The sequence below is a fragment of the Suncus etruscus genome, chromosome 7 (genome assembly GCF_024139225.1).
Source record: "Suncus etruscus isolate mSunEtr1 chromosome 7, mSunEtr1.pri.cur, whole genome shotgun sequence".
NCBI lineage: Eukaryota > Metazoa > Chordata > Mammalia > Eulipotyphla > Soricidae > Suncus > Suncus etruscus.
The window spans coordinates 119,347,619-119,374,412 of NC_064854.1; the positions used below are offsets into that span (position 1 = coordinate 119,347,619).

The 26,794-nt window shown below is 43.5% G+C and overlaps 2 protein-coding genes across 2 annotated transcripts in view; one reads left to right on the top strand and one right to left on the bottom strand.

Moving 5' to 3' along the window:
- Positions 1–26,794, bottom strand: part of FYCO1 (FYVE and coiled-coil domain autophagy adaptor 1) — an 84,766-nt gene that overhangs the window by 12,226 nt on the left and 45,746 nt on the right. Inside the window, exon 15 of the mRNA XM_049777297.1 lies at positions 10,628–10,723. Within this exon, the coding sequence (XP_049633254.1) occupies positions 10,628–10,723 (96 nt within the window). The remainder of the gene's footprint in view (positions 1–10,627; positions 10,724–26,794) is intronic.
- CXCR6 (C-X-C motif chemokine receptor 6) lies at positions 21,478–22,521 on the top strand. Its single transcript, XM_049776722.1, has one exon. The coding sequence runs from the start codon at positions 21,478–21,480 to the stop codon at positions 22,519–22,521; it is 1,044 nt and encodes a 347-aa protein (XP_049632679.1).

A 26,794-nucleotide genomic window follows, 5' to 3' on the forward strand; every position in this document is an offset into this window, starting at 1 on the left:
GGCTCCAAAGAACCCCACCACAACACGCAGAAAAAAATCACACTATAAGCGGGAAAATGGGGAAACTGCGCAAGCAATCAACATGCACAGAGAATGAAGACGATAGCTCGGATGACCTAAAAAGTTGTTTCTGTTGAGCTTATCATAGACTTCTATTTTCATCTGTTCCCATTCTTTGACTAATTTTTCCATTGTCTGTTCATTTGCTTTACGTTTTTTTCCCCCAATCTCTCCCGCTGTATGGAGTTGTTATTTATCTCATCTTCCACAGCACCAATTCTTTTCTCAGCTTCTGTTACCATGGTATAGAGCTTATGCATTTTGTCATTCAATTCGTTTACTGAGTTTTTCACGCCTGTTATTTGACCTGTTGTTTCAGTTTGGAGTTTTGTGATTTCTGTCTTCATATTTTCTTGGTTCTTATTAGTGTTCTGTTCAACTCAATCCATGGTTTCTTTGAGTTCTTTGAACATCTTTCATATTTCTTGTCTAAACTCATTATCTGAGAGATTGATTAGTTGGTTGGCCATTTTTTGGTCATCAGAATTGTCATCTTCATTCTCTATGTCTTATGCTGGCCTGTGTTTTTCCCCATTGTCACACTTGTATTGTGGGTATTCATTGTCTAAATTATGTGCGCGGCCATGCTCCTCTGGCTCCGCCCTTTCTGGGTGGGTCGACTTGCCTCCAAGGAAGATGAGCCCTCTGTGGATAAAGTCTCACACAGGATCAAATCTTAGGCCTGAGCAGGCAGCAGAGAAGACAGTCCGGGGACAGATGATGGGCTTCAGTGATCCAGCTCAGTTCTTTTTTTTTTTTTTTTTTTTTTTTAAATGTTTTTAAATAATAAAAAAATCACATTGATTAAAAAAGAAAGGAAGGATTGATACCAAATTTTTCTTTTTTTTTTTTTTCTGTGCTAGTGAAGTTCATATCTTTTTTTTTTTTTAATGCATAATTTTTTTTTTATTTAAACACCTTGATTACATACATGATTGGGTTTGGGTTTCAGTCATAAAAGGAACACCACCCATCACCAGTGCAACATTCCCATCACCCAAGTCCCAAATCTCCCTCCTCCCCACCCAACCCCCGCCTGTACCCTAAACAGGCTCTACATTTCCCTCATACATTCTCAATATTAGGACAGTTCAAAATGTAGTTATTTCTCTAACTAAACTCATCACTCTTTGTGGTGAGCTTCCTGAGGTGAGCTGGAACTTCCAGCTCTTTTCTCTTTTGTGTCTGAAAATTATTATTACCAGGGTGTCTTTCATTTTTCTTAAAACCCATAGATGAGTGAGACCATTCTGCGTTTTTCTCTCTCTCTCTGACTTATTTCACTCAGCATAATAGATTCCATGTACATCCATGTATAGGAAAATTTCATGACTTCATCTCTCCTGACAGCTGCATAATATTCCATTGTGTATATGTACCACAGTTTCTTTAGCCATTCGTCTGTTGAAGGGCATCTTGGTTGTTTCCAGAGTCTTGCTATGGTAAATAGAGCTGCAATGAATATAGGTGTAAGGAAGGGGTTTTTGTATTGCATTTTTGTGTTCCTAGGGTATATTCCTAGGAGTGGTATAGCTGGATCGTATGGGAGCTCGATTTCCAGTTTTTGGAGGAATCTCCATATCGCTTTCCATAAAGGTTGAACTAGACAGCATTCCCACCAGCAGTGGATAAGAGTTCCTTTCTCTCCACATCCCCGCCAACACTGTTTATTCTCATTCTTTGTGATGTGTGCCATTCTCTGGGGTGTGAGGTGGTATCTCATCGTTGTTTTGATTTGCATCTCCCTGATGATTAGTGATGTGGAACATTTTTTCATGTGTCTTTTGGCCATGCGTATTTCTTCTTTGTCAAAGTGTCTGTTCATTTCTTCTCCCCATTTTTTGATGGGGTTAGATGTTTTTTTCTTGTAAAGTTCTGTCAGTGCCTTGTATATTTTGGAGATTAGCCCCTTATCTGATGGGTATTGGGTGAATAGTTTCTCCCACTCAGTGGGTGGCTCTTGTATCCTGGGCACTATTTCCTTTGAGGTGCAGAAGCTTCTCAGCTTAATATATTCCCATCTGTTAATCTCTGCTTTCACTTGCTTGGAGAGTGCAGTTTCCTCCTTGAAGATGCCTGTAATGTCCTGTAGTGTTTTGCCTATGTGCTGTTCTATATATCTTATGGTTTTGGGGCTGATATCGAGGTCTTTAATCCATTTGGATTTTACCTTCGTACATGATGTTAGCTGGGGGTCTAAGTTTAATTTTTTGCAAGTGGCTATCCAATTGTGCCAACACCACTTGTTGAAGAGGCTTTCCCTGCTCCATTTAGGATTTCCTGCTCCTTTATCAAAAATTAGATGGTTGTATCTCTGGGGAACATTTTCTGAGTATTCAAGCCTATTCCACTGATCTGAGGACCTATCTTTATTCCAATACCATGCTGTTTTGATAACTGTTGCTTTGTAGTACAGTTTAAAGTTGGGAAAAGTAATTCCTCCCATATTCTTTTTCCCAATGATTGCTTTAGCTATTCGAGGGTGTTTATTGTTCCAAATGAATTTCAAAAGTGTCTGATCCACTTCTTTGAAGAATGTCATGGGTATCTTTAGAGGGATGGCATTAAATCTGTATAATGCCTTGGGGAGTATTGACATTTTGATGATGTTAATCCTGCCAATCCATGAGCAGGGTATGTGTTTCCATTTCCGTGTGTCCTCTCTTATTTCTTGGAGCAGAGTTTTATAGTTTTCTTTGTATAGGTCCTTCACATATTTAGTCAAGTTGATTCCAAGATATTTGAGTTTGTGTGGTACTATTGTGAATGGGGTTGTTTTCTTAATGTCCATTTCATCCTTATTACTATTGGTATATAGAAAGGCCATTGATTTTTGTGTGTTAATTTTGTAGCCTGCCACCTTGCTATATGATTCTATTGTTTCTAGAAGCTTTTTGATAGAGTCTTTAGGGTTTTCTAAGTAGAGTATCATGTCATCTGCAAACAGTGAGAGCTTGACTTCTTCATTTCCTATCTGGATTCCCTTGATATCCTTTTCTTGCCTAATCGCTATAGCAAGTACTTCCAGTGCTATGTTGAATAGGAGTGGTGAGAGAGGACAGCCTTGTCTTGTGCCAGAATTTAGAGGGAAGGCTTTCAGTTTTTCTCCATTGAGGATAATATTTGCCACTGGCTTGTGGTAGATGGCCTTCACTATATTGAGAAAGGTTCCCTCCATTCCCATCTTGCTGAGAGTTTTGATCAAGAATGGGTGTTGGACCTTATCAAATGCTTTCTCTGCATCTATTGATATGATCATGTGGTTTTTATTTTTCTTGTTATTGATGTTGTGTATTATGTTGATAGATTTACGGATGTTAAACCAGCCTTGCATTCCTGGGATGAAACCTACTTGATCATAGTGGATGATCTTCTTAACGAGGCATTGAATCCTATTTGCCAGGATTTTGTTGAGGATCTTTGCATCTGCATTCATCAGTGATATTGGTCTGTAATTTTCTTTTTTGGTAGCGTCTCTGTCTGGTTTAGGTATCAAGGTGATGTTGGCTTCATAAAGCTATTTGGAAGTGTTTCTGTTTGTTCAATTTCATGAAAGAGTCTTGCCAAGATTGGCAGTAGTTCCTCTTGGAAAGTTTGATAGAATTCATTAGTGAATCCATCTGGACCTGGGCTTTTGTTTTTCGGCAGACATTTGATTACTGTTTTAATTTCATCAATGGTGATGGGGGTGTTTAGATATGCTACATCCTCTTCCTTCAACCGTGGAAGATTATAAGAGTCCAAGAATTTATCCATTTCTTCCAGGTTCTCATTTTTAGTGGCGTAGAGTTTTTCAAAGTAGTTTCTGATTACCCTTTGAATCTCTGTCATATCAGTAGTGATCTCTCCTTTTTCATTCCTGATACGAGTTATCAAGTTTCTCTCTCTCTCTTTCTTTGTTAGGTTTGCCAGTGGTCTATCAATCTTGTTTATTTTTTCAAAGAACCAACTTCTGCTTTCGTTGATCTTTCGAATTGTTTTTTGAGTTTCCACTTCGTTGATTTCTGCTCTCAACTTTGTTATTTCCTTCTGTCTTCCTATTCTTGGGTCCTTTTGTTGAGCATTTTCTAGTTCCATTAGCTGTGTCATTAAGCTACTCAGGTAAGCTCCTTCTTCCTTCCTGATGTGTGCTTGCAAAGCTATAAATTTTCCTCTCAGTACTGCTTTTGCTGTGTCCCATAAGTTCTGAGAGTTTGTGTCTTTATTGTCATTTGTTTCCAGGAACCTTTTTATTTCCTCCTTGATTTCATCTCGGACCCACTGGTTATTGAGCATGAGGCTGTTTAACTTCCAGGTGTTAAAGTGTTTCTTCTGAGTCCCTTTGGAGTTCACAAATAATTTCAGAGCCTTGTGGTCAGCGAAGGTAGTCTGCAAAATTTCTATCCTCTTGATCTTATGGAGGTATGTTTTATGTGCCAGCATGTAGTCTATCCTGGAGAATGTCCCATGTACATTGGAGAAGAATGTGTATCCAGGTTTCTGGGGATGGAGTGTCCTATATATATCCACTAGGCCTCTTTCTTCCATTTCTCTCCTCAGGTCTAGTATATTCTTGTTGGGTTTCAGTCTGGTTGACCTGTCCAGTGTTGACAAAGCCGTGTTAAGGTCCCCCACAATTATTGTGTTGTTGTTGATATTATTTTTCAGATTTGTCAACAGTTGTATTAAATATTTTGCTGGCCCCTCATTCGGTGCATATATGTTTAGGAGAGTGAATTCTTCCTGCTCTACGTACCCCTTGATTAATATAAAATGTCCGTCTTTGTCCCTTACAACCTTCCTGAGTATAAAGTTTGCATTATCTGATATTAGTATGGCCACTCCAGCTTTTTTATGGGTGTTGTTTGCTTGGATAACTTTTCTCCAGCCTTTTATTTTGAGTCTATGTTTGTTCTGACTATTCAGGTGCGTTTCTTGTAGGCAGCAGAAGGTTGGATTGAGTTTTTTGATCCATTTAGCCACTCTGTGTCTCTTAACTGGTGCATTTAGTCCATTGACGTTGAGAGAAAGAATTGTCCTGGGATTTAACGCCATCTTTATTTCAAAATTTGGTGTGTCTTTTGGGTAGTCTTGTCTTAGATTAGGTCTTTCAGTTTTTCTCTTAAGACTGGTTTTGTGTCTGTGAAGTTTCTGAGCTGTTTTTTGTCTGTGAAACCATGTATTCTTCCATCAAACCGGAAAGTGAGTTTTGCTGGGTATAGTATTCTGGGTGAAGCATTCATTTCATTCAGTCTTGTCACAATATCCCACCATTGCTTTCTGGCATTGAGCGTTTCTGGTGACAGGTCTGCTGTAAATCTCAGGGAAGCTTGCTTGAACATGATTTCCCCTTTTGATCTTGCTGTTTTCAGAATTCTGTCTCTATCTGTGGGATTTGTCATTGTGACTAGGATGTGTCTTGGGGTGGTTTTTCTGGGGTCTCTTTTGGTTGGTACTCTTCGGGCATGCAGGATTTGATCACATATATTCTTTAGCTCTGGAAGTTTCTCTTTAATGATGTTCTTGACCATTGATTCTTCCTGGAAATTTTCTTCCTGGGTCTCTGGGACTCCAATGATTCTTAAGTTGTTTCTGTTGATCTTATCATAGACTTCTATTTTCGTCTGTTCCCATTCTTTGACTAATTTTTCCATTGTCTGCTCATTTGCTTTAAGTTTTTTGTCCAATCTCTCCTGCTGTATGGAATTGTTATGTATCTCATCTTCCACAGCACCAAGTCTATTCTCAGCTTCTGATACCCTGTCCCAGAGCTTATCCATTTTGTCATTCACTTCGTTTACTGACTTTTTCAGTCCTGTTAGTTGACATGTTATTTCAGTTTGGAGTTTTGTCATTTCTGCCTTCATATTTTCTTGGTTCTTATTAGTGTTCTGTTCAACTCGATCCATGGTTTCTTGGAGTCTGTTGAGCACCTTCCATATTGCTAGTCTAAAGTCCTTATCGGAGAGGTTGATTAGTTGTTCAGTCATTATCTGGTCCTCAGAATTGTCATCTTCATTCTCTATGTCTGATGCTGGCCTGCGTTGTTTCCCCATTGTCACACTTGTATTGTGGGTTTTTCTACGTGTTGTGGTGGTATTCATTGTCTATATGATGTAGGCAGCACACTCCTCTGGCTCCTCCCTTTCTGGATGGGCTGACTTGCCTCTAAGGGAGGGGAGTCCTCCGTGGATGAAGCCTCACACTGGGTCAAATCTTAGGCCCGAGCATGCAACAGAGAAGACAGTCCAGAGAGAAATGTTTGCTTCTGTGATATAGCGCCGTTCTTAGTGTGATTTTTCCTTCTTGTTGCAATGGAGTTCTTTCCTTAGAAAGAGTGCACGGCCGCGTAGCGGAGCGGAGAGGCCGTGCTCCTCTGAGCCTCTTTTTGCCCCACTCGCAAGAGTTTCACGCAAGAGGACAGTAGACAGACATAGACAGGTCACACTCACAGTCTTTCACAGCTGAGCCCCACTGGGCCGGTGTACTTTCGCGGATTTTCCCCGCCTGGTGTCACACACAGGGAGCCAGCTTTTGCAAAGGATAGCCGGTTTTTATGCTCTGAAGTCCCTCCCTGAAAATGGCGTCTGGGCGAGCGAGGTTTCTGGAGGCTCTTTTTGCCCCACTCGCAAGAGTTTCACGCAAGAGGACAGTAGACAGACATAGACAGGTCACACTCACAGTCTTTCACAGCTGAGCCCCACTGGGCCGGTGTACTTTCGCGGATTTTCCCCGCCTGGTGTCACACACAGGGAGCCAGCTTTTGCAAAGGATAGCCGGTTTTTATGCTCTGAAGTCCCTCCCTGAAAATGGCGTCTGGGCGAGCGAGGTTTCTGGAGGCTCTTTTTGCCCCACTCGCAAGAGTTTCACGCAAGAGGACAGTAGACAGACATAGACAGGTCACACTCACAGTCTTTCACAGCTGAGCCCCACTGGGCCGGTGTACTTTCGCGGATTTCCCCGCCTGGTGTCACACACAGGGAGCCAGCTTTTGCAAAGGATAGCCGGTTTTTATGCTCTGAAGTCCCTCTCCATCATTTTTCGTTGTTGTTATTGTTTTTTTTGTTTGTTTTTTTGGGCCACACCCGGTGATGCTCCTGGCTATGTGCTTAGAAATCGCTCCTGGCTTGCGGGACCCTATGGGACACCAGGGGATTGAACCATGGTCTGTCTCCCAGCTCAGTTCTTAAGTGTGGATTTTTCTTCCTGTTGCAGTGAAGAGCGCATGGCTCGGTAGCGAAGCGGAGCCTCTGGGTGTGCGAATTTTCTGGGCCCTTTTCGGCCCACTTCCAAGAGATTTAGGAGGCAGGACAGGAGACAAACACACACAGGTAGCACTCACTTAGTCTCTTTCTTGACTGAGTGTGACCCCCACTATGAAGCTCTTGGAGTTGTGTGGCATCTCTGAGGTCACAGGCTCGGGTCTCCCATCAAAAACACAAATCCTACCCACTTCTCATTCTGTCTCCCTACCACAGCAAGCGCCACCTTGTGACACACATCACAATTTATTTACTTCCTGAAATTGAAGTTTGCCTCTCTCATCCTCTGTTAGAAATGAGACTCTACGAGGACAAAAATAAAGTATTCTTTGAGTTATTCTCTAAGGACCCAGACAGTCTTTTGCATGCACAAGGCATGAAAAAAAAAATATTTGAGGATGTGGAGTAGAGAGCACAGCAGGTAGGGCACTTGCCTGGCATCCCATATGGTCCCTTTGAGGATCACCAGGAGTGATTCCTGAGTGGAGATCCAGGAATAACCTCTGAACACAGTCAGATGTAGCCACAAAGCAAAAAGAATAAAAGAATTGAGGATGTGCATTTTGTAGTTTCATGTGTTCAGTCATATAGCCACAGGGCACAGATGTTGGAAAAGGTATGATATGGGAAAATATACATGCAACATAAAATGAAATGTTAACTATTTACATTTTAAATTATATACATACAAATAATTATCTATTTTCGTGTATATGATCAAACTTTATGCTTTAAAAAAACTATATACATATACCTGAAAAACTATACCAATGTTGTTTATTATCCAACTTTTTTTAACTTTTTACAATGAAAATGGTTCTTATGGGGCTGAAGAGATAGCATGGAGGTAAGGCATTTGCCTTTCATGCAGAAGGATGGTGGCTCGAATCCCAGCATCCCATATGGTCCCCTGAGCCTGCCAGGAGTGATTTCTGAGTGTAGAGCCAGAAGTAACCCCTGAGCACTGTCGGGTGTGACCCAAAACCCAAAATCCAAACACCCCCCCCCCAAAGGTTCTTACAATAAGAAAACAAAAAGGATAAAAAATTAATCACTTAAAAGAGTTAAAATATGAGGCTGGAGCGATAGTGCAGCGGTACGGTGTTTGCCTTGCATGTGGCTGACCCAGGAAGGACCTCAGTTTTATCCCTGGTGTCCCATATGGTCGTTCCCCCAAGCCAGAAATGATTTCTTAGTGCAGAGCCAGGAGTAACCACTGAGCGTCCAAAAACCAAAAAAAAAGAAGAAGAAAAAAAAGTTGAAATATAACAATAATGAAAGTGTTTGTCTTTATTACTGAATAAATGAGATGTAGTACATGTGGATACCATATACATATTTATATACACACATGAAATGGAATGCCATTTAGCTATCAAGTAGTATGGAATCAAGGGTATTAAACAACAACAAAGAAATCAGAAGAAATACAAGTATGGAAGATTTTACTCATGCATGCGATGTTAGGAAATAAAATAGATACGTGGAAAAAAATAAAAGTAAAACAGTGAACACTAATAACAGAACCAAGTTTACTGACGAGAAAGTGGAAGCCAAGGAAAAGGACGAAGGGGTGAAAAGAAAGGATGGTGAGACTTACTTATTTTTCCTAAATATTAAAAAAAAAACCAGGGGCTGGAACAGTGGTGTGCGCCAGCCTAGGATGGACAATGGTTCGATTCCCGGCATCGCGTATGGGCCCCCAGGCCAAGAGCAATTTCTGAGCACATGGCTAGGAGTAACCCCTGAATGTCACTGGGTGTGGCTGAAAAACCAAAAAAATAAAAAAAAATAAAAAAAACAGAAATTATAAAACCAACTACCTTTGACCACTTAAAATAAGAAAACAAGGGGGAGCCAGAAAGATAGCATGGAGGTAAGGTGTTTGCCTTGCATGCCGAAGGTCAGTGGTTCGAATCCTGGCATCCCATATGGTCCCCTGAGCCTGCCAGGGGCTATTTCTGAGCATAGAGCCAGGAGTAACCCCTGAGCGCTGCCAGGTGTGACCCAAAAAAAACAAAAAAAACAACAAAAACAAACAAACAAACAAAAAACCAAGGAGCTGGAGAAATAGCACAGAAGGCAGGTGCTTGCCTTGTACACAGCTGACTCCAACAAAATATTTGGCTTCCCAGAAACCAGAGATAGCATGAAGGTAGGGTGTTTGCCTTGCATGCAGAAGGACAGTGGTTCGAATCCCAGCATCCCATATGGTCCCCCGTGCCTGCCAGGAGCGATATCTGAGCATAGAGCCAGGAGTAACCCCTGAGTGCTGCTGGGTGTGACCCAAAAACAAACAAACAAAAAAAAAGAAAAAAATATTTGGCTTCCCACTTCTATCAGGAAGGGTCCCTGAGAACAAAGCCAAGAGTAAGCTCTAAGGGCCAGAGCGATAGTGCAGTGGTAGGGGGCTTGCCTTGCACATGGCTGACCCAGGAAGGACCTTGGTTCGATCCCTGGCGTCCCATGATTCCCCAAGCCAGGAGCATTTTCTGAGCGCATAGCCAGGAGTAACCCCTGAGCGTCACCAGGTGTGGTCCAAAAGCTAAAAAAAAAAAAGAGTAAGCTCTGAGCAGAGCTACGAGTAGTCTCCTGTTCCTCCAAGGGAAGAAAAGCAAGCACAGTTTGTTTTCAAAAAGAACACAGGGGGAGGAGGTGAGGGAAGTGTGGTTAAAGGGGACACAGTTCAGTTCTTGTCTCCATATTCTTGGAGAGAAGATCACTATTCTACGGGCCTCAGCTTCTCCTCTGGCAAAACTGAAGAGGGAGCTAGCTGGGCATTGAGTTAGAAACTGTGCCTGCTGGTTGACTGCTGACTATAATAATTGATTTATTCAAATCCTAGCAGGCAGTGAATCCTATCAGAAGGAAGACAGACTCTGAACAATCTCCCTCAAACACAGGATGTAAAGAACCAGAGGAAGGACACTGAAGATTCAAGATCAACAGAAACTGAGAACTGGTCTTCAGTAGGAAGATCACCAGAAGACAGGGGATGTGGGGGGACGACATTGGAAAAAGATGAAGGTAGCAGACACTGGAATGATTTGTGCCTGAAACTTACTAGAAGTTGTATTGCCAATCATGGTGCCTAAAAGAAAATTAGTAAAAAATTAAAAAAAAAAAAACAACAACAACAACAACCACCCAGCAGTTTGCACTATAGAGGAAATGTTGCTCCCTACCTAAATGATGCCTAAAAATGGGAGAGGAGCAGAGACAGAAAGTTAGCTGGGTGATATACTAACACCTCAGAGTGCTTCCCAGCTCAGGCCAGGCAAAACAACACTCGCGCCTCCTCTCTTGCTCAGGAGCCCGTCACTCACATCAGTTCTCCAAAGCGCAGCAGGCAGATTTCAGCATCTTGACTCAGAGGCAAGTCTTCTGCATCCTCTGGTGTCAGTGAGTTGGATGTGGCATCCCTGAAACGGCAAACAAGAAGACAGCTGCTTAGCTATCAGAGGATACGGTCATGTAGTCATGCTTGGGGAAGGTGCTGGAAGATTAGTCACCTGAATCCAGGGCACTGAAGAGAGTGCAAGCCAGAAATAAGGGTTAGGAACTGGAGTGATAATAGAATGGGTAGCATGTTTGCCTTGCACATGGCAGACCTGGTCTCAATCTCTGGCATCCTCTATTGTTCCTTGAACCTGCCAGGAGTAAGTCCTGAGAGCAGAGCCAGGAGAAAGCCCTGAGCACTTTCCAGTGTGGCCCCAAAACAAAAAGAAACAAATAAGGGACACAGCACACCTGCTCACAAGCTTGAGGCCTGTCAGTGACCGACCTCCACTTCTCTCCCCAGTCAGCCCACACCCTCAAAAGAGGGGACAGGCACACCCACCTTACCACAGGGAGAGGGGCATGCATTGGTGGGCAGAGTCTCTCTCTGCTGCCTGTATCCAATTTGCAGCTTCAGGGGGAGGTTGGGCACTATCTAGGGAACCTAGTAGCTCAAAACAAGGCGGCACTCAACAGCCTGGGCCTCACATTCATTTGCTTTCAGGCCTGGTAACTGCTTTCTCTGCTGGAAGTTTCCAGGGTATGGGAACCTACTTTTAGGGTTGATGCTGTGAACAGGGGTGGGGACTGACCTGGGCAACCTCTGGCATTAGCTAGACTAGATCATCTGATCTGCACTAAAGCCCGCAGTGGGAGATAATCTCTGCTCCCCCCCCCCCACCCCCCCACCCCCCCGCCTCCTGCACAGCATCTTCCCTCTGGAGCAGAATTCATTCAGGTTCCAGAGAACATGGAAGGCAGCAGTGGTCCTGGGAGTCAAAAGGGACTCTTGCCTGGGCTCTCTATAACTGAGTGACTTTGGTGGGGGGTTCCTGTCCTAGATGACACCAGGTTCTTCTAACTCAAAGGCAGCTTACTTCCAAGGGCCTAAGGAGGTGCTTTTAGGACGCCACAGAAAAGGCAGCCCACTCTGGCTTTGGTCTTGACCTTTTTCTCCTAGCATAAGCTCGTGCCCTGCAGATCTTGTGCCCCTAGAGACAAATGGTGATGTCTCATCTGCCTGTTGATCAAAAATATAAAATATACTATGTACCTTAAATATTACTGTGAAAGATTTGTTATTCACTATTGGTCACAATAAAAACTATTAAAAAATTGAGAAAGTCAATCTAGTCTCCCAACTTACTCAATGGACATTTGTTTTCAAATGCACAGGAGGAAAATTGATCCTCTACTAAGCTGCCTTGTTAATATATATATTTCTGAGTTACTAAAAGTTGTTAGAGGAAGTTTTATAACTGCTAAAATGTATGTGTTTCTCTTTATAAATAAATTGACTTTTCTACTCAAAAAGTATATAAAGTATATAGTCCATATGTTGGATGAGGTTGCCCCAGGCACCGTGTTTCTAACCCCTCACGTGGACGGGTCTAATGAAGAAGGGTTATAGCAGCAGACTGACAAGCGGTCAGTTAAATTTTCAACAGAGTCAGCTTGCTTTTAGTCCATGGCCCTGTCCACTATGTGCTTTTCCTCACATGAGCTTTCTCTGCTAAGGTTTTTGCTACCCCTCTCGCCTTGAATTGAATTGAATGACAATTCAATGGCAAAATAAAAACTATAAGGATAAATACATATCTATATTTACCTCGGTGTTATCTACAACAGCTAAGATCTGGAAATAACCCAACTGCCTGCTAACTGGTGAGTGGATAAGGTAAGTACGGTATGCACTCAATGGAACACTACTTGACTATAGGAAAAGATGAAATCCTGCAGTTTGCTTAAACTAGGATGAAACAAGAAGGTATCACTGGGGCCGGGAAGGTGGCGCTAGAGGTAAGGTGTCTACCTTGCAAGCGCTAGCATAGGACGGACCACGGCTCGATTCCCCGGCGTCCCATATGGTCCCCCCAAGCCAGGGGCGATTTCTGAGCACATAGCCAGGAGTAACCCCTGAGTGTCAAACGGGTGTGGCCCAAAAACCAAAAAAAAAAAAAAAAAAAAGAAGGTATCACAATAAAGTGAATCAGAAGTATAAAACAGCATAGTATTGGAATAAAGACAGACCCTCAGATCACTGGAAAAGGCTTGAGTACTCAGAGAATGTTCCCCAGACATACAATCACCTAATTTTTTATAAAGAAGCAAGAAACCCTAAATGGAGCAGGGAAAGCCTCATTAAACAAGTGGTGTTGGCACAACTGGTTAGCCACTTGCAAAAATGGGAACTTAGACCATCAGCTAACATCATGTATGAAGGTAAAATCCAAATGGATTAAAGACCTTGATATCAGACTTGATACCATAAGGTATATAGAACAACACATAGGTAAAACACTCCATGACATTGAGACTAAAGGCATCTTCAAGGAGAAATTGCACTCTCCGAACAAGTGGAAGCAGAGATAAACAGATGGGAATACCTTAAGCTGAGAAGTTTCTGCACCTCAAAGGAAATAGTGCCCAGGATACAAGAGCCACCCACTGTGTGGGAAAACTATTCACCCAATATCCATCAGATAAGGGGCTAATATCCAAAATATACAGGGCATTGACAGAACTTTACAAGAAAAAAATACATCTAATCCCATCAAAAAATGGAGAAAAGAAATGAATAGACAATGCCAAAATAGAAAAGACACATGAAAAAATGCTCCTCATCACTAATCATCAGGGAGATGCAAATCAAATCAACGATGAGATACCACCTCACTCCACAGAGAATGGCACACATCACAAAGAATGAGAACAAGCAGCATTGGCAGGGATGTGGAGAGAAAGGAACTCTTATTCACTGCTGGTGGGAATGCTGTCTAGTCCAACCTCTATGGAAAGCGATATGGAGATTCCTCCAAAAACTGGAAATTGAGCTACCATACAATCCAGCTATACCACTCCTAGGAATATACCCTAGGAACACAAGAATACAATACAAAAGCTCCTTCCGCACACCTATATTTATTGCAGCACTATATACAATAGCCAGACTCTGGAAACAACCAAGATGCCATTCAACAGATGAATGACTAAAGAAGCTGCGGTACATATACACAATGGAATATTATGCAGTCATCAGGAGAGATGAAGTCATGAAATTTTCCTATACATGGATGTACATGGAATCTATTATGCTGAGTGAAATAAGTCAGAGGGAAAGAGATAGACACAGAATAGTCTCAATCATCCATGGGTTTTAAGAAAAATAAAAGACATTTTTGCAATAATCCTCAGAGACAAAGAGAGGAGGGCTGGAAGGTCCAGCTCACAACATGAAGCTCACCACAAAGAGTGGTGAGTGCAGTTAGAGAAATAACTACACTGAGAACTATCATAACCATGTGAATGAATGAGGGAAGTGGAAAGTCTGTCTAGAGTACAGGTGGGGATGGGGTGGGATGAAGGGAGATTTGGGACATTGGTGGTGGGAATGTTGTACTGGTGAAGGTGGGTGTTCTTTACATGACTGAAAACTAATCACAATCATGTTTGTAATCAAGATGTTTAAATAAAGTTATTAATTAAAAAAAGAAAAAAAGAAAGACAAAATACCAGATATAGTTTCACAGAGAGCAGAACAAAGCAAGGCGACCAACATTCCTGAGGAACAGTAGAGGAGGGGCCATGGCAGTGGTGTACTGGAAGCAAAATAGCAAAACTTTTGTAATCTGTGGTAGAAATCATGATGCTTTGATGTTCAAAAGTATTCTGATTATTTCTTCTCTTCCTCCATCTCTCCTGCCTCTGATGACCACGATTAGAGATAACTTCTGGTTAACTGGAAGTGATGATTCAAGAGTAGCCCTAACCTTTACCCACTGGAACAGAGGTGAGGCGAGGATGGAGAAAGGAGTGGGCAAATTGGATTACTCGTGATTACTCTTGGAGGTGATACCGAGTTTTCCCTTAGATATTGAGCCTTGCCTTCCCTTGTCTTCCCTCTTTCCTTTTCTTCCCTCCCCCTCCCTTACCCGCCTTTCCCCCTTCCCTCCTCTCTTGCCCTCTTTCTTCCCTTCCCTTCCCCTCCCCTTCCTTTCTCTTCCCTTTCCTTCCCTTACCCTCCTCCTTCCCTTCCCTTTTCCCTGTCCTTCCCCCTTCCCTTCCCTCTTTCCTTTCCTCCCCTTCCCCTTCTCTTCCCTTCTCCCTTCCCCTCCTTCTTCCCATCACTTCTTTTCCCTTCCCCTTTCCCTTCCCTTTCCTTTCCTTCCCTTCCCTGCTTCCCTTCCCTTTCCTTTCTTCTTCCCTTCCCTTCTCCCTTTTCTTCCCCCATATCTTCACTTTCCTTCCCCTAACCCTTCCCTTCCCTTCCCCTTCCCTTCTCCTTTCTCCCTTTCCTTCCTCCTCCCTTCCCTTTCTATCCCCCCTCCCCAACTCATTGGTGCTCAGAGCCTACTTGGGGGACCAACAAGGATGCTGGAGATCAGTCCTGAGTCAGACACATATAAGGCAAAGAACACTACTCATTGTACATCTCTCTGGCCCTGAGAGTTTGCCTCTCAATAGCATTACAAACAGAGTACATCAGGATCCATTTAGTAGGCTGGGAGTCAACTTATCTATAAACAACATGAATTTAGTAGAACAGAAATATCAACACAATAGCAGATGGTACGTGAGTGTCAGGATTTTTATGAGGCACTTTTTTTTGTAAAGGCTACCAAATTTTTTTCTTTTTCCTATCTTTTTATCTCCAACAAAATCACATAATTTGAATCATTCAGCCTCATAAATTGAGGAGAAAAAAGGGTGATACCAGGGCCAGTCATATGAACATGTAGTGGAAATAAAAAATGATCAGACTTGAACACCAAATCCAAAGTCAATGACAACAGAATAGATACCCAATCTACAACAAGTTCTAAAGTGGAGACCAGTTACACTAGTATTCTGGGGGTTAAAGGAGGGAGGCTCTCTCTCTCTCTCTTTCTTTCTCTCTCTCTCTCTTGACTTTATGCTTATGTGCTGTACATAACAGGGCGGTCGAAATAAATGTATTTATTAAAAAGACCACTAGAAGGCACCCTTTTTCCTACTAGAGTCATTTCCTTTCTGCTGTCTTGATTTTTCTCAGAAAAGATCTAAAGCAGACTTGATGCGACTGCAAGTGACTTTTCTCTTCTTCTGACCGTGAGAAGCATCTGCCAGCTAGGGGACTGAGAGGGCTGATGGCACGCCATTCTTTTCTGGTGAAGTTTTGTCCCCAAGATGTCTGGCGACTTGCTGGATCTACTGAGATGACTGATCATCTTGCATCTCTGGGCAGCTGTTGTGTATATTGCAGTGAGTCTCTGCTCACAAAAAGCCTTAGTGACGTACCTCAGGGTAAAGAGGTACTTTTTCCAAAACCCTCAACAGGAACTCACTGTTCCTCACTGAGGAATCTGATGCTTTCATAACCAAGAAGGAACCAAGAGTGACCAGGAAACAAGGGGTTTGTTGGAAAAGCACCCAACATCATGGCGCAGGATTCCATGCTGGCCTGGATGATAGGCCTTAAGAGTGAGTGTATGGAAGGGGAGTTGGGGGAGGGAGATGCTTGCAGCTTGACCTCTGTAGCTGGAATCTAGAGTGTTCTAAAAACTCTCATACATCAAAATGCTCATTTATGCTAATTCTGCAGATTTCCTGGTGAGCAGACAGGCCAGGAGAGTTATGGATGCCTTCGAAGCCCCCATTCTCTTAGAGTTTCACTGATAAATCTCAAGAGCCTCATTTGGTCCTCAGCCCCATAAGGCCTGGCAAAAGGAGAAGCACCATTTGCTCTGATAAACCATGGCAGCCTCCACTGGAGAACCACCACCATAAACAAGGAAAAAAATGTGACCATTCCAACTTGATAGCATAAAAAGGAATGAATTGCTTGGCTCCTTGGTTTTGTCAGCCATATGGAAACTCGCTGCTGGAGAGCACGGAAACAGTGCTTATCGGTGCATCATCACAGAGGGGCGCATCTGCATGCATTCTTGGATTTGTTCTGTGCATGTGCTCAGTGGCCACTCCAAGTTGTGCTGGAGGTCACTTCTGGGAGTGCTTAAATCATATGATGCCAGGAATTGAATCCAGTTCTGTAGCATGCAAAGCATGCACTTAGCCCATTGAACTCTCTCTCTCTCTCTCTCTCTCTCTCTCTCTCTCTCTCTCCTCTCCTCTCCTCTCCCCCCACTTGCACCCTCTTGTTTTACTATTAAAGTAAACTCCTAGTAGGTTTTTCACTCTCATTTTTTTTTGTTATTGTTTTTGGCCATTGGCTTCCTTTTGGCCATTGGCTTCCTTTTGTCCAGGAAACAAGTGAAGAAAAAAGCACTCTGGTACTTGATTTCTGATTACTTGGTAACTATAATATGTACTATAAAACATGCAAACCTAAACATAAAAGCTTGTCTGCATAATCAATTCCCAGGAATAGCTCAACAAGCTATCATCAACATGTCTGCTGTTTTGTGAGGTTACTTTTTCTGTGGCCCTTCTGACTCAACCTCCACTGTTGCCATCACCTAACAATGCCCCTGCAGCTGGACTCTTTCTTGGCATCAGGTTCTGGAATTGACCCTGGACTCTCATCCATGAGTAGCCAACATTCTGATGAGGACCTCAGCTTGAGACGGTCAGGAATTGGGATGGACTGAGCAGGTAGACAGACTTCTATAATGAATCTGCAGCAGGCAGTAGTCTTGGGTCCTCTATAGATTCTTCTGTTCATTTCTAGTCAGAAAAATGTTTTCCAGGGGAAACCCAAGCCCTATGGCTGGGACTGGTTCTTGAGAGGTGTAGGGTTTTGTTTCAAAGAAAAGTAATGGCCAGGAGACGAAGACTCCTCCGAGCTGTCTCATTTTCCTTTTTACAAAAGAAACTTTATAAACTGGATGAAATAAAATTCTTGTCCCTATGAGTGGCTCATCTCCTCTGACTGAGCTGCAGGCTTTCCACGGAAGAGATTTCCACTGGAGATTGGTTTGACAAATGCAGCCAAGGTCCCCCAAGCAAATACACCACCCTTCGCTAGAAGCACATGATGTGCACATGGGGCCATCAGGTGAGGGCCTACTTCCCCCCTAGTCTACAGAAAAGCACTCTGAGAGAGGGGAACACAATTGAATGAGTGTCTGACAAGGCTTCAATCATTGTAATTCCACCTTGTGAACTGGTCCCAAGCAAGGGGTTTCTGGGAAAAGCCTGTTAGTCAGTCCTCAGAGTGAGCCAGGCAAACACTTGGAAGGTTACTTCAGGCCTTCTCCCCTTCAGATCTGGCTGTGTCTGCTTATTTGTTTATTTGCTGCTGGGTCCCCTCTGGCTGTTCTTTTATCTTTTCATCCTCTTCAGACCTGACAAAGCCTCCGGAATTCTGCCTCAGGAGAACACCCCCACTCACCTGCACCAGGGCAAATAGTTTGAGATCACTGATAATCTATGAAAATATCATCACGTTTTCTTTTTAGCCAAGGCCCCAGGGATAACTCCATACTCAAAAAATTTAGGAAAGTTAGCTTGAACTTTGTTGTCAGATGAACCCCTTAGTAAACTAATTTTGATAATCTGCTTATTCCTCTCTAGTGACTAGATTACATGATAGTAGTAACTGGGAGCATCCAGGACAGTCCCTAACTACTAGCAGAACTTAGTATTTTTCCCAGATCTTAGGATTGTTCCTAGCACCTTAAATCCTGCCCTAGAGAGGAACCTTGGGTGAAGGCTTGTTCAGGAGAGTGATAGCAGAGAAGATGAGGAGAAAACTGGCTGGATAGGAGTTCAACATCAGAGAAACTACTTCCAGGAAAATGGAACTAGAGTCCTTATCTCTACCTTGATCTCCCCAGAGAAGAGGACAGGGGTATATAACTCAAGCACACATTCTTAATTCTCATCTTCTGAGGTGTTATTGCCACAAATGCCTACATATGTTTGGCCAACAAATAGAATCGTAATGTTGTCAAGGTTCTCAACACCTACGGGGAATCCAGGAGTGGAAAGGGCAGTCTTGGGGAGCCATATGATTCCATTCATTTCAGAGTAGATGAGCATAGCCTGCTAAGAGTCTGGAATGGGGTTAGTTTCGGAGCAAGTACTCCATCAGGTCCACTGACACAGATTATAGGCCATTAATCTGGAAGCAACAGAGACTCGGGTCCCTCTAGTTACTATCTGGTGGCTAGAGTGATAGCACAGTGGGTAGAGAGTTTGCCTTGCAAGCGGCTGACCAGGGTTCAACCTCTGGCGTCCCATATGGTCCCCTGAGACTGCCAGGAGTGATTTCTGAGCTCAGAGCCAGAAGTAACTCCTGAGCACTGCCAGGCATGCCCCCTGTCCCAATAAATAAAAATAAAAGCGTTATCAGTGTGGGGCTGTTATTGCAGCAATGGTCTTCAATACTGTTCTCTACTAAGAAAAGATTAGGTCTGCCTTGCCTCGTATGACTGCTAGAAGAATGGTGGGTGGCAGGTTATGTTGGAGCTGCACGCATGCGCAATCACACAACTCAGGCCAGAGATGAACTCGGCATCGATTTAGCCCCAGATTGTTCCAAAAATATTCTGTGACTAGTGACTGAAATACATTCAAGATGCCAAAGCTACCAGTTTTCAGTAGGCTTCCAGAGTCAGATCTGTTTCCGTGTTGAAACAGACAATGTTGTAATAGCCCTGCTAGGGGAAGAAAAAGTCCTCAGTGAGGAGTCAGTGGTTTTGGAGTATCAGAGCAGTCGTTCCTATCTTTGACCCTCCCACCTTTCAGTTACAGGAGGAGTCAAGTGCTTCTGATCTCGAAGACTGAGGTAAGATTGGTGCTCAAAATAACCAACCAGGAGTTCTTCAAACACACTCAACAGAAACAGAGTTCACATCACAGAGGGACAGAGGCAGACCTTGTCCTGAGCCATCTCCTATCTGAAATAAACCAACAGTGCATCTCTTGACGGCAAAGGTGAGGGCTGACTGGGTGATGTTGGGGCTCTGACTCATGCATGGAGCATATTACAGTGGAAACAGTCTAGTTTTTGAAGTTCAAAATTTACTTGTCATTTGCTACTGTGAGGGCTCAATGAGTGTTAATGTGCAAATGACTCACCCAGGTTCTGGGCACAGAGTAAGACTGAGTAGGGTGATGGCTCTGGTATCAAGGCAGTAAGGTCCTTGCAGGGACATTAAAAGTCTAGTCACTGGCTATATTTGTGCCCTGAGTATTGCTCTTCCTATGTGTTTTCCATTTCTTTTATATGTTATGTTATGTTATGATGTTATGTTATATGACAAGCTATTGGCCAAGATGATTGCTTACTATCTTTTCTCAATCTAAGTAAATATATCATTCTAGGCACTTTAAAACATAAGGAGAAAAAATAAGGACGAAGGGTAGTGTGCTCTTGCTGATTAGATTCAATCGTTTCTCTGCATTAAGTAATATAGTTCAAACTTATTCATCATGGATTCTTCCTCTTCTTTTTTTTTTTTTTTTTGTTTCTGGGCACAACTGATGGCGCTCAGGAGTTATTCCTGGCTCTATGCTCAGGAATTTCTCCTGGCAGTATTCGGGGACCCATTTCTAGGAGGGGTCAAGTGCTTCTGATTTCTAAGCCTTGCATGCTGCCGACGTGGGTTCCATCGCTGGTAATCCAGTATCTGCTTTTCTTAAGATATCTCAAGTATTGGCATATAAATGGAAAAGATTCATTGCACACTGATCATTTTAAGGCCTAAACTGGTAAAACTAATGATGCTCTAAAACCACGGGTTAATTCATCCTGATATCTGTCTGATCCTTAGGGTTAAATGCCAGCAGGGTCAAATTGACATAAAGAAGGTTCAGAAGTGACAATTTTAATGCACTGGGAGCCCCAGGCAAGGTAAGGCAGTGGTGAGCTGATCTTTGCTGCTAGCCTTACTGCAAGAAGGCTGCTCTTCTGTTCCATTTTCAATGCACACATGCAGCCTGACACTGTTAATTCTGAAAGTTCAAGCTCTGTTCCTTTCTGAGAAAATGAACCTCTTTAAAGACCAGTAAATTGGGAGATGAGGCTCTGAGAGTGGGATGGCAAACTAGAGGCAGATAAAGGGAAAAGTTTGGGTCTGAAAAACACCCAATTTCTTGATCATAAAACCAACTTACCCAAGGTGCCTTCTTTTCATTTCTTTTGATGTTATGTAAATAAGGAAAAGAAAAGGCAGGGCAGGTCTGAGTTCTCCAGGAACATGCCTATTTATAGAGAATGGGACTGGCTGGTTGGGCAGTTGCTGTAAGCTGGAGATAGATGAGACCAGGCTCTCTCTGCCTATTAAAAGACAGGGCTGTTCTTGCAAATTCTTTCAAAGGTAGACCTTCGCTCTCAAGACCATTCAGCACAGGAATTTTTTGCATTGTGGGTTGAGTTATCTTCCAGGTGGGTAAGATTCAAAGGATTTTTAGATATAATAAAAATTCTCTCAACTTGTTAGAGCAATCTCCCTTCAATAACTGGTGGATTTTTTTTTTTTTTTTGGGTCACATCTGGCAGCGCTCAGGGGTTACTCCTAGCTCCATACTCAGAAATCGCTTTGGGCAGACTCGGGAGACCATATGAGATGCCGGGATTCGAGTCACCGTCCGCCTGCATACAAGGCAATTGCCTTACCTCCATGCTATCTTTCCAGCCCCATAACTGGTGGATTTAAGAGGATATTTATCCCCTCATTGCAGGTATATCGTCGGTCCCAAACAGAACTCCTGTGTTTGACTTACAGGTGTTATCATGCCAGACACCATGTTTCATGAGGATGAATTTCAGATTTTCAACATTTCTGATGGCGATGACCAGGAGCATCAAACCTTCTGGCACTTCAGAAAGTTCTTTTTGCCCTGCATGTATGTGGCAGTATTCATCTGTGGCCTGGTGGGGAACTCCCTGGTACTGGTCATATACATCTTCTACCAGAAGCTGAAGAGCCTAACAGATATATTCCTTATGAATTTGCCTGTGGCTGACCTGCTGTTTGTCTGTACTTTGCCCTTCTGGGCCTATGCAGGCTTCCATGAGTGGGTCTTTGGTGACATTCCTTGCAAAATCCTGTTGGGCATGTATACTTTGAACTTCTATACATCCATGCTCACACTCACCTGCATCACTGTGGACCGCTTCATTGCTGTGGTTCAGGCCACCAAGGTCTACAACCAGAAGGCCAAAAGGATGATCTGGGGTAAGGCCATCTGCTTATCCATATGGGTGATTTCCTTGCTGGTTTCTTTGCCTCAGATTATCTATGCCAATGTCACTCACACAGACAAGTACAACTGTGCCTACGATGAAGAAAGACTTTCCACGATGGTCCTTTCCATCCAGTTGATACTGGGGTTTTTCTTGCCACTTCTCACCATGATTATCTGCTACTCAGTCATCATCAAGAACTTGTTTCAGGCACGAAGCTTTCAGAAGCATAAGTCTCTGAAGATCATCTTCCTGGTGGTAGCTGTGTTCCTTCTGACCCAGATGCCTTTCAACCTTGTGAAACTCATCTGCAGCACAAACTGGGAATATTCTCTCATGACCAGTTTTCATTATGCCATCACAGTGACAGAGTCCATTGCTTTCCTGCGTGCCTGCCTTAACCCTGTGCTTTATGCTTTTGTTGGCCTAAAGTTTAGGAAGAACTTCTATAAACTTATGAAAGACATTGGCTGCCCTTACTTCAGGGTCTCAAGCCAAGGAAAGTCCTCTGAGGATGCTTTTCGGACTTCTCCTTCCCACAATGCAGACGCCACTGGCATGTTCCAGCTAAAAAGCCACTCAGATGGATAAGGGGCTTGAATAAAGGGAAGATTTGCTTACAGTTTGTACATTCTCATGGAAAAGTAATCTAATGCTATAGCTAATGTTGGACGGAAGGAACATATTTTGTTCTCTTCTTCAATACCCATGCCCAAAGCTCCCCAGGAATGCTGACACCATGAGAATGTCTGATGAGGAAGATGTAAGACATCGTATCTTCTTCACTGGGACTAAAACTGGAAATGGTCAACAAAGTTGTTGATGGCAGATGACACTTTGGGATCTCTCCCAGATTCCTCTAGCTCCTGGGAAGCAAGAGAGACTAGAGAGGTTATGAGTTGCTGGCACATGGCTGAGCCCTCATTTACCTAATATAAATGAGATCAGTCTTGGCCTCATGTTGGGGTCCAACTCCAGTACAGTACCTGTCTGTAGTCTCTTTCTGATGAATTCTTAGAGGACTAAACACCAAAGACTATGAATGAGCCCCAATAACTCAGAGTCAGTTGAGAGTCCCAAAGGTCCATCAAAAGCTACAAAACTGTGTGTGTGTGCAAGTCAGTTTAGATGACATGACTCTAAAGAAGCATTTCTGAGATTGGTTCTTCAATGTGTTTTTTTACCAAAACAGAATTACTTAATGCCCCTCACCATCTTTCTGCACACATATAAAACATACAGATGTACATATACTACACACAGATCACTCAGGTCATTTTCATGACCAGAAAATAAATCTTTTTAACAGCCTACCTAATCCTTTAAGCTTCTTTTATTCTTAGGCATGTTCTGCTTTAATGTAGCATGTCTGAAACCCACCAGCGATAATGGTGGATTCAGAACATAGCAAATTGGTTAAAAGTTTTCTGGGCTCTGCTGTCAAGGAAATGGAACATACCAGAAATAAAAACTCTCTTCTGTGGTTCTAACCTTCTGTCAAAATGTAAGGGGCATTCTGCCTTGTGGTCACAGAATGAGGCTGAGTTTTAAATGTCAGGTTGCTTATGCATGGTTGTTTGATCCCTATAATCTATTGGGCAGGCTTAAACATTGATTTTTGACGCAAAAGGTTCAAAGCCACTAACTGGATTTCAGAGGACCGATGCAAACAAGTGTGCAGGTAGGTAGGTGGGCCAGCCCTGGCTTCCCGAGTATAGCTGTGAGGTCTGAAAAAATCAGAACAAACCCAGTTCAATCTCTCATGAGTTAGTAATCTCTTTCCTTTTGGTGAAACATAACTAAACAGAATCCACCTTGAAGAGTGATTGTAAAGAGACCTTGAAAATACTAGCATGGTTTGTGTTTTGAGGAAGAAGGGCTCCTAAAGGGCAGTAGTTAGAAGCCACATACTATTTCCTGTCAGTTGGCAAAGCTTAGGGACACTTGCCTTGTGCTTTTAGGAGCCTTCAGAAGCTGTATGGCGCACCACATGCATCCAGTTTCCTTCTAAGTACAGGCCAGACTTTGTGGATCCCGTAGTTCCAACCCACATTTCATAGATGTGTTGACACATCCATGAGAAAGCTGCACTGCTGTGATTGGGCAACATGGACCACCAAGAGTGCCTTCAATCAACATGGTATTACCAATGCCCTTTTGTAGGGACTAGAGACTGTGCCCTCCTTCTGCCACCTTCCAATTTTCAAGTGAGGAAACTAGTTCAGCACCTGCCAAAGCTCACCCAGTGGAGGTGTGGCTGGGGCACTTGTGGACAGGTGTCTCTGCCCATACACACCTCACAGGGGTTCCAAGCAGCTGAAAGGCCTGGGTAGCTAGCAAATCTGGACTCGTATGATGGTAGAGATGCTGGACTAACCGAATCACCAGGCAGCTTTCTAGCCTTAATCATCATTGTGCCATATCCTGTTACCATTTTGTGTTTGAGCTGCCAGGCATGAAATCTCCTGGTTGGTAACAGACCTGCTGCAGGTCTCAGGTACACAAAGCTGACCACAAAGCGACAGCTCACAACTGGTGACTGCAGAGATAATCTGTGAGTCAAGTGAGGGGGGTCTGTGAGTTGGTCAAAGTCAGTATCATCTGGGTATCTGAGATAATTTTCCTTGGAGAAGAACATGCTGCTAAGTGCTAGATTTCAGGGCACATAAAAGACGTGCATGGCTGAGCCCCTGACATCACCACTCAGGTCAGATACCAGGAAAACAATGCACAAGCCCAGAAGGCTTCCAGGCACCAAGAACTAGACTCCGGTCTTCCTTCACACTTTCTCCTCACATCCTCCCAAGTGCACTGGAGGGAGAGCTGGCCCTCCTTTGGACAGATGAGGGGGACTGAGTTCAAGGGGCAAAGGCTGCTCCAGAGATGGAACCTAAAGTGGTTATGAGGGATCTAACCAAGTGTCAGATTCTGGGGGCCTTCACTGCCACATGGTCTTGATCAGAAGAGGGGAACACCTTGTGCAATAACTGTCCTATGATCAGGGAGTAAATATTTGCTTTGCTCATCTTCCTGGGATTACTAGGGCTGAGGATAGCAGGATGCCAGGCCTGGGCTCCAGTTGTGGTGGGCTGGGCCAGCCACAGGAGGACTATACATACACATCTGGAGGATGCTGGAGGACATCACTCTCTCACTGAGATAAGGCTACACTCCCATGCTCGGCCCATCGGGGAGGGACCTCTGAGACAGCTTAAGAATCTTCAGAATCCTTGCCTATCTCCCTGGCAGGCTGGATTCTGAGAACTCTTTCTGTCCTATTGGTGCCAGAAAAGGCAAGAAGACAACATCCTGAGCCCTAAGAATGGGTCTGTGTGGGGAGAAGTGGATACCGGAGACAGGTTTTTGATGTAAAATTGCAGAGTGAGGACCCAGAAAAGAGAGTTGTATACATTAAAATGAGAACCTGGGGGAAAAGTTCAGGGTCCAAAGCCATATCATCTTGGATAAGTTATCTGGCCTCCTCAGGCCTGTACATTGGGCAGAATTCCTAGTACTGTGAAAGACTGGAATGGATGAAGGCAGCTGGATGAGGCTCTATCTATATGGTATTTTTGTTTTGTTTTGCTTTTTGTCACACCTGGTGACAAACAGGCGTTACACCTGGCTATGAGCTCAGAAAATGCCCCTGGCTTGGGGGACCATATGGGACACCAGGGGATCGAACCATGGTCTGTCCTAGGTTAGCGCATGCAAGGCAAACAACCTACCGCCTGCACCACCACTTTGGCCCCTCTATACGATAAATAAGTGCCCTCTGAGTCATTTCCTCGTTGCTGATTTCTTTTCAAAGTTGTTCTTCAGAGAAGCTTCCAAGGTCCAGGGTTCCTTACTTCCCCTGTACAACCTCACATTCCTGGTGTTTCTCCTTTGTTTTGGAGCTGCCAGGCAAGAAATCTCCTGGTTGGGAAGTGAAAGAGCAGGAGAGAAAGTTCCCCAAGATGCTGGGGATATATCTGGAGGTAGTGCACAAAAGCACATGATGAGGTGGGCCAAGGTCAGTTCGGTGAGTCTGGAGGCTGCTCTTGGTTCTCCTCACAAACAGACCATGGGGACAGCAGGTTCCTGTTGGCTAGCCAATGTCTGTCTACCTGGGAGGTCCTGGGCTAGGAGGCTGGCAGTTTTCTTTCCTTGGGACATTTTATAATGTCCTGTAACTCAAAACATGCATTTATTAGAGTTCATAAACTCTTCTGGTTTGGTTTTTACTGGGAAAGGGGAACAGGAGGCAGGGTATGTGGGTAGGAAATGTGTGTGTGTGTGTGTGTGTGTGTGTGTGTGTGTGTGTGTGTGTGTGTGACAACTCATCATTCTACCCACCACATGGAGGCTGTGGCCATTTAAAGTTGTGGTATGGCTATGGGCAGTGGCTTGGTATTACTGGAGTGGAATATTCAGAGGGGTAGAACAAGAATCCAGGGGCTCTGGGAGAATCTAAGGTGATGCAGACATCTCAGAGAGAGGACTGTGATTAGGAATGCTCTGTAAGCAGGGCCCAAAGGTGCAGAAGCAACAATGAGCAGGGGCCACCTAGAGCTGGGTGATGGAGAAGCCTCATCCACTGTCGAGTCAGATGCTAGAGTAGTGGGAAAAAATTAACTGAGTCGAAAATCTCAGAAAGATGAAGGATGTTATCTAACAGGCAGAAGAAATCGGGGAGGATCAACTCACAATCCACCCAGCTTTCCTCTGAGTTCTGGGAGGAGAGAGAGAGCACCAGAGATCTCAATGCTCTGGACAAAGGCATCACTGAAACTTAATGGAGAGTAAAAGAGAAAATGTCCAACCCAGGCATCTTGTCAATTCTTTTGAATTTCTTTGCGATGGAAATAATAGTTGAATGAGA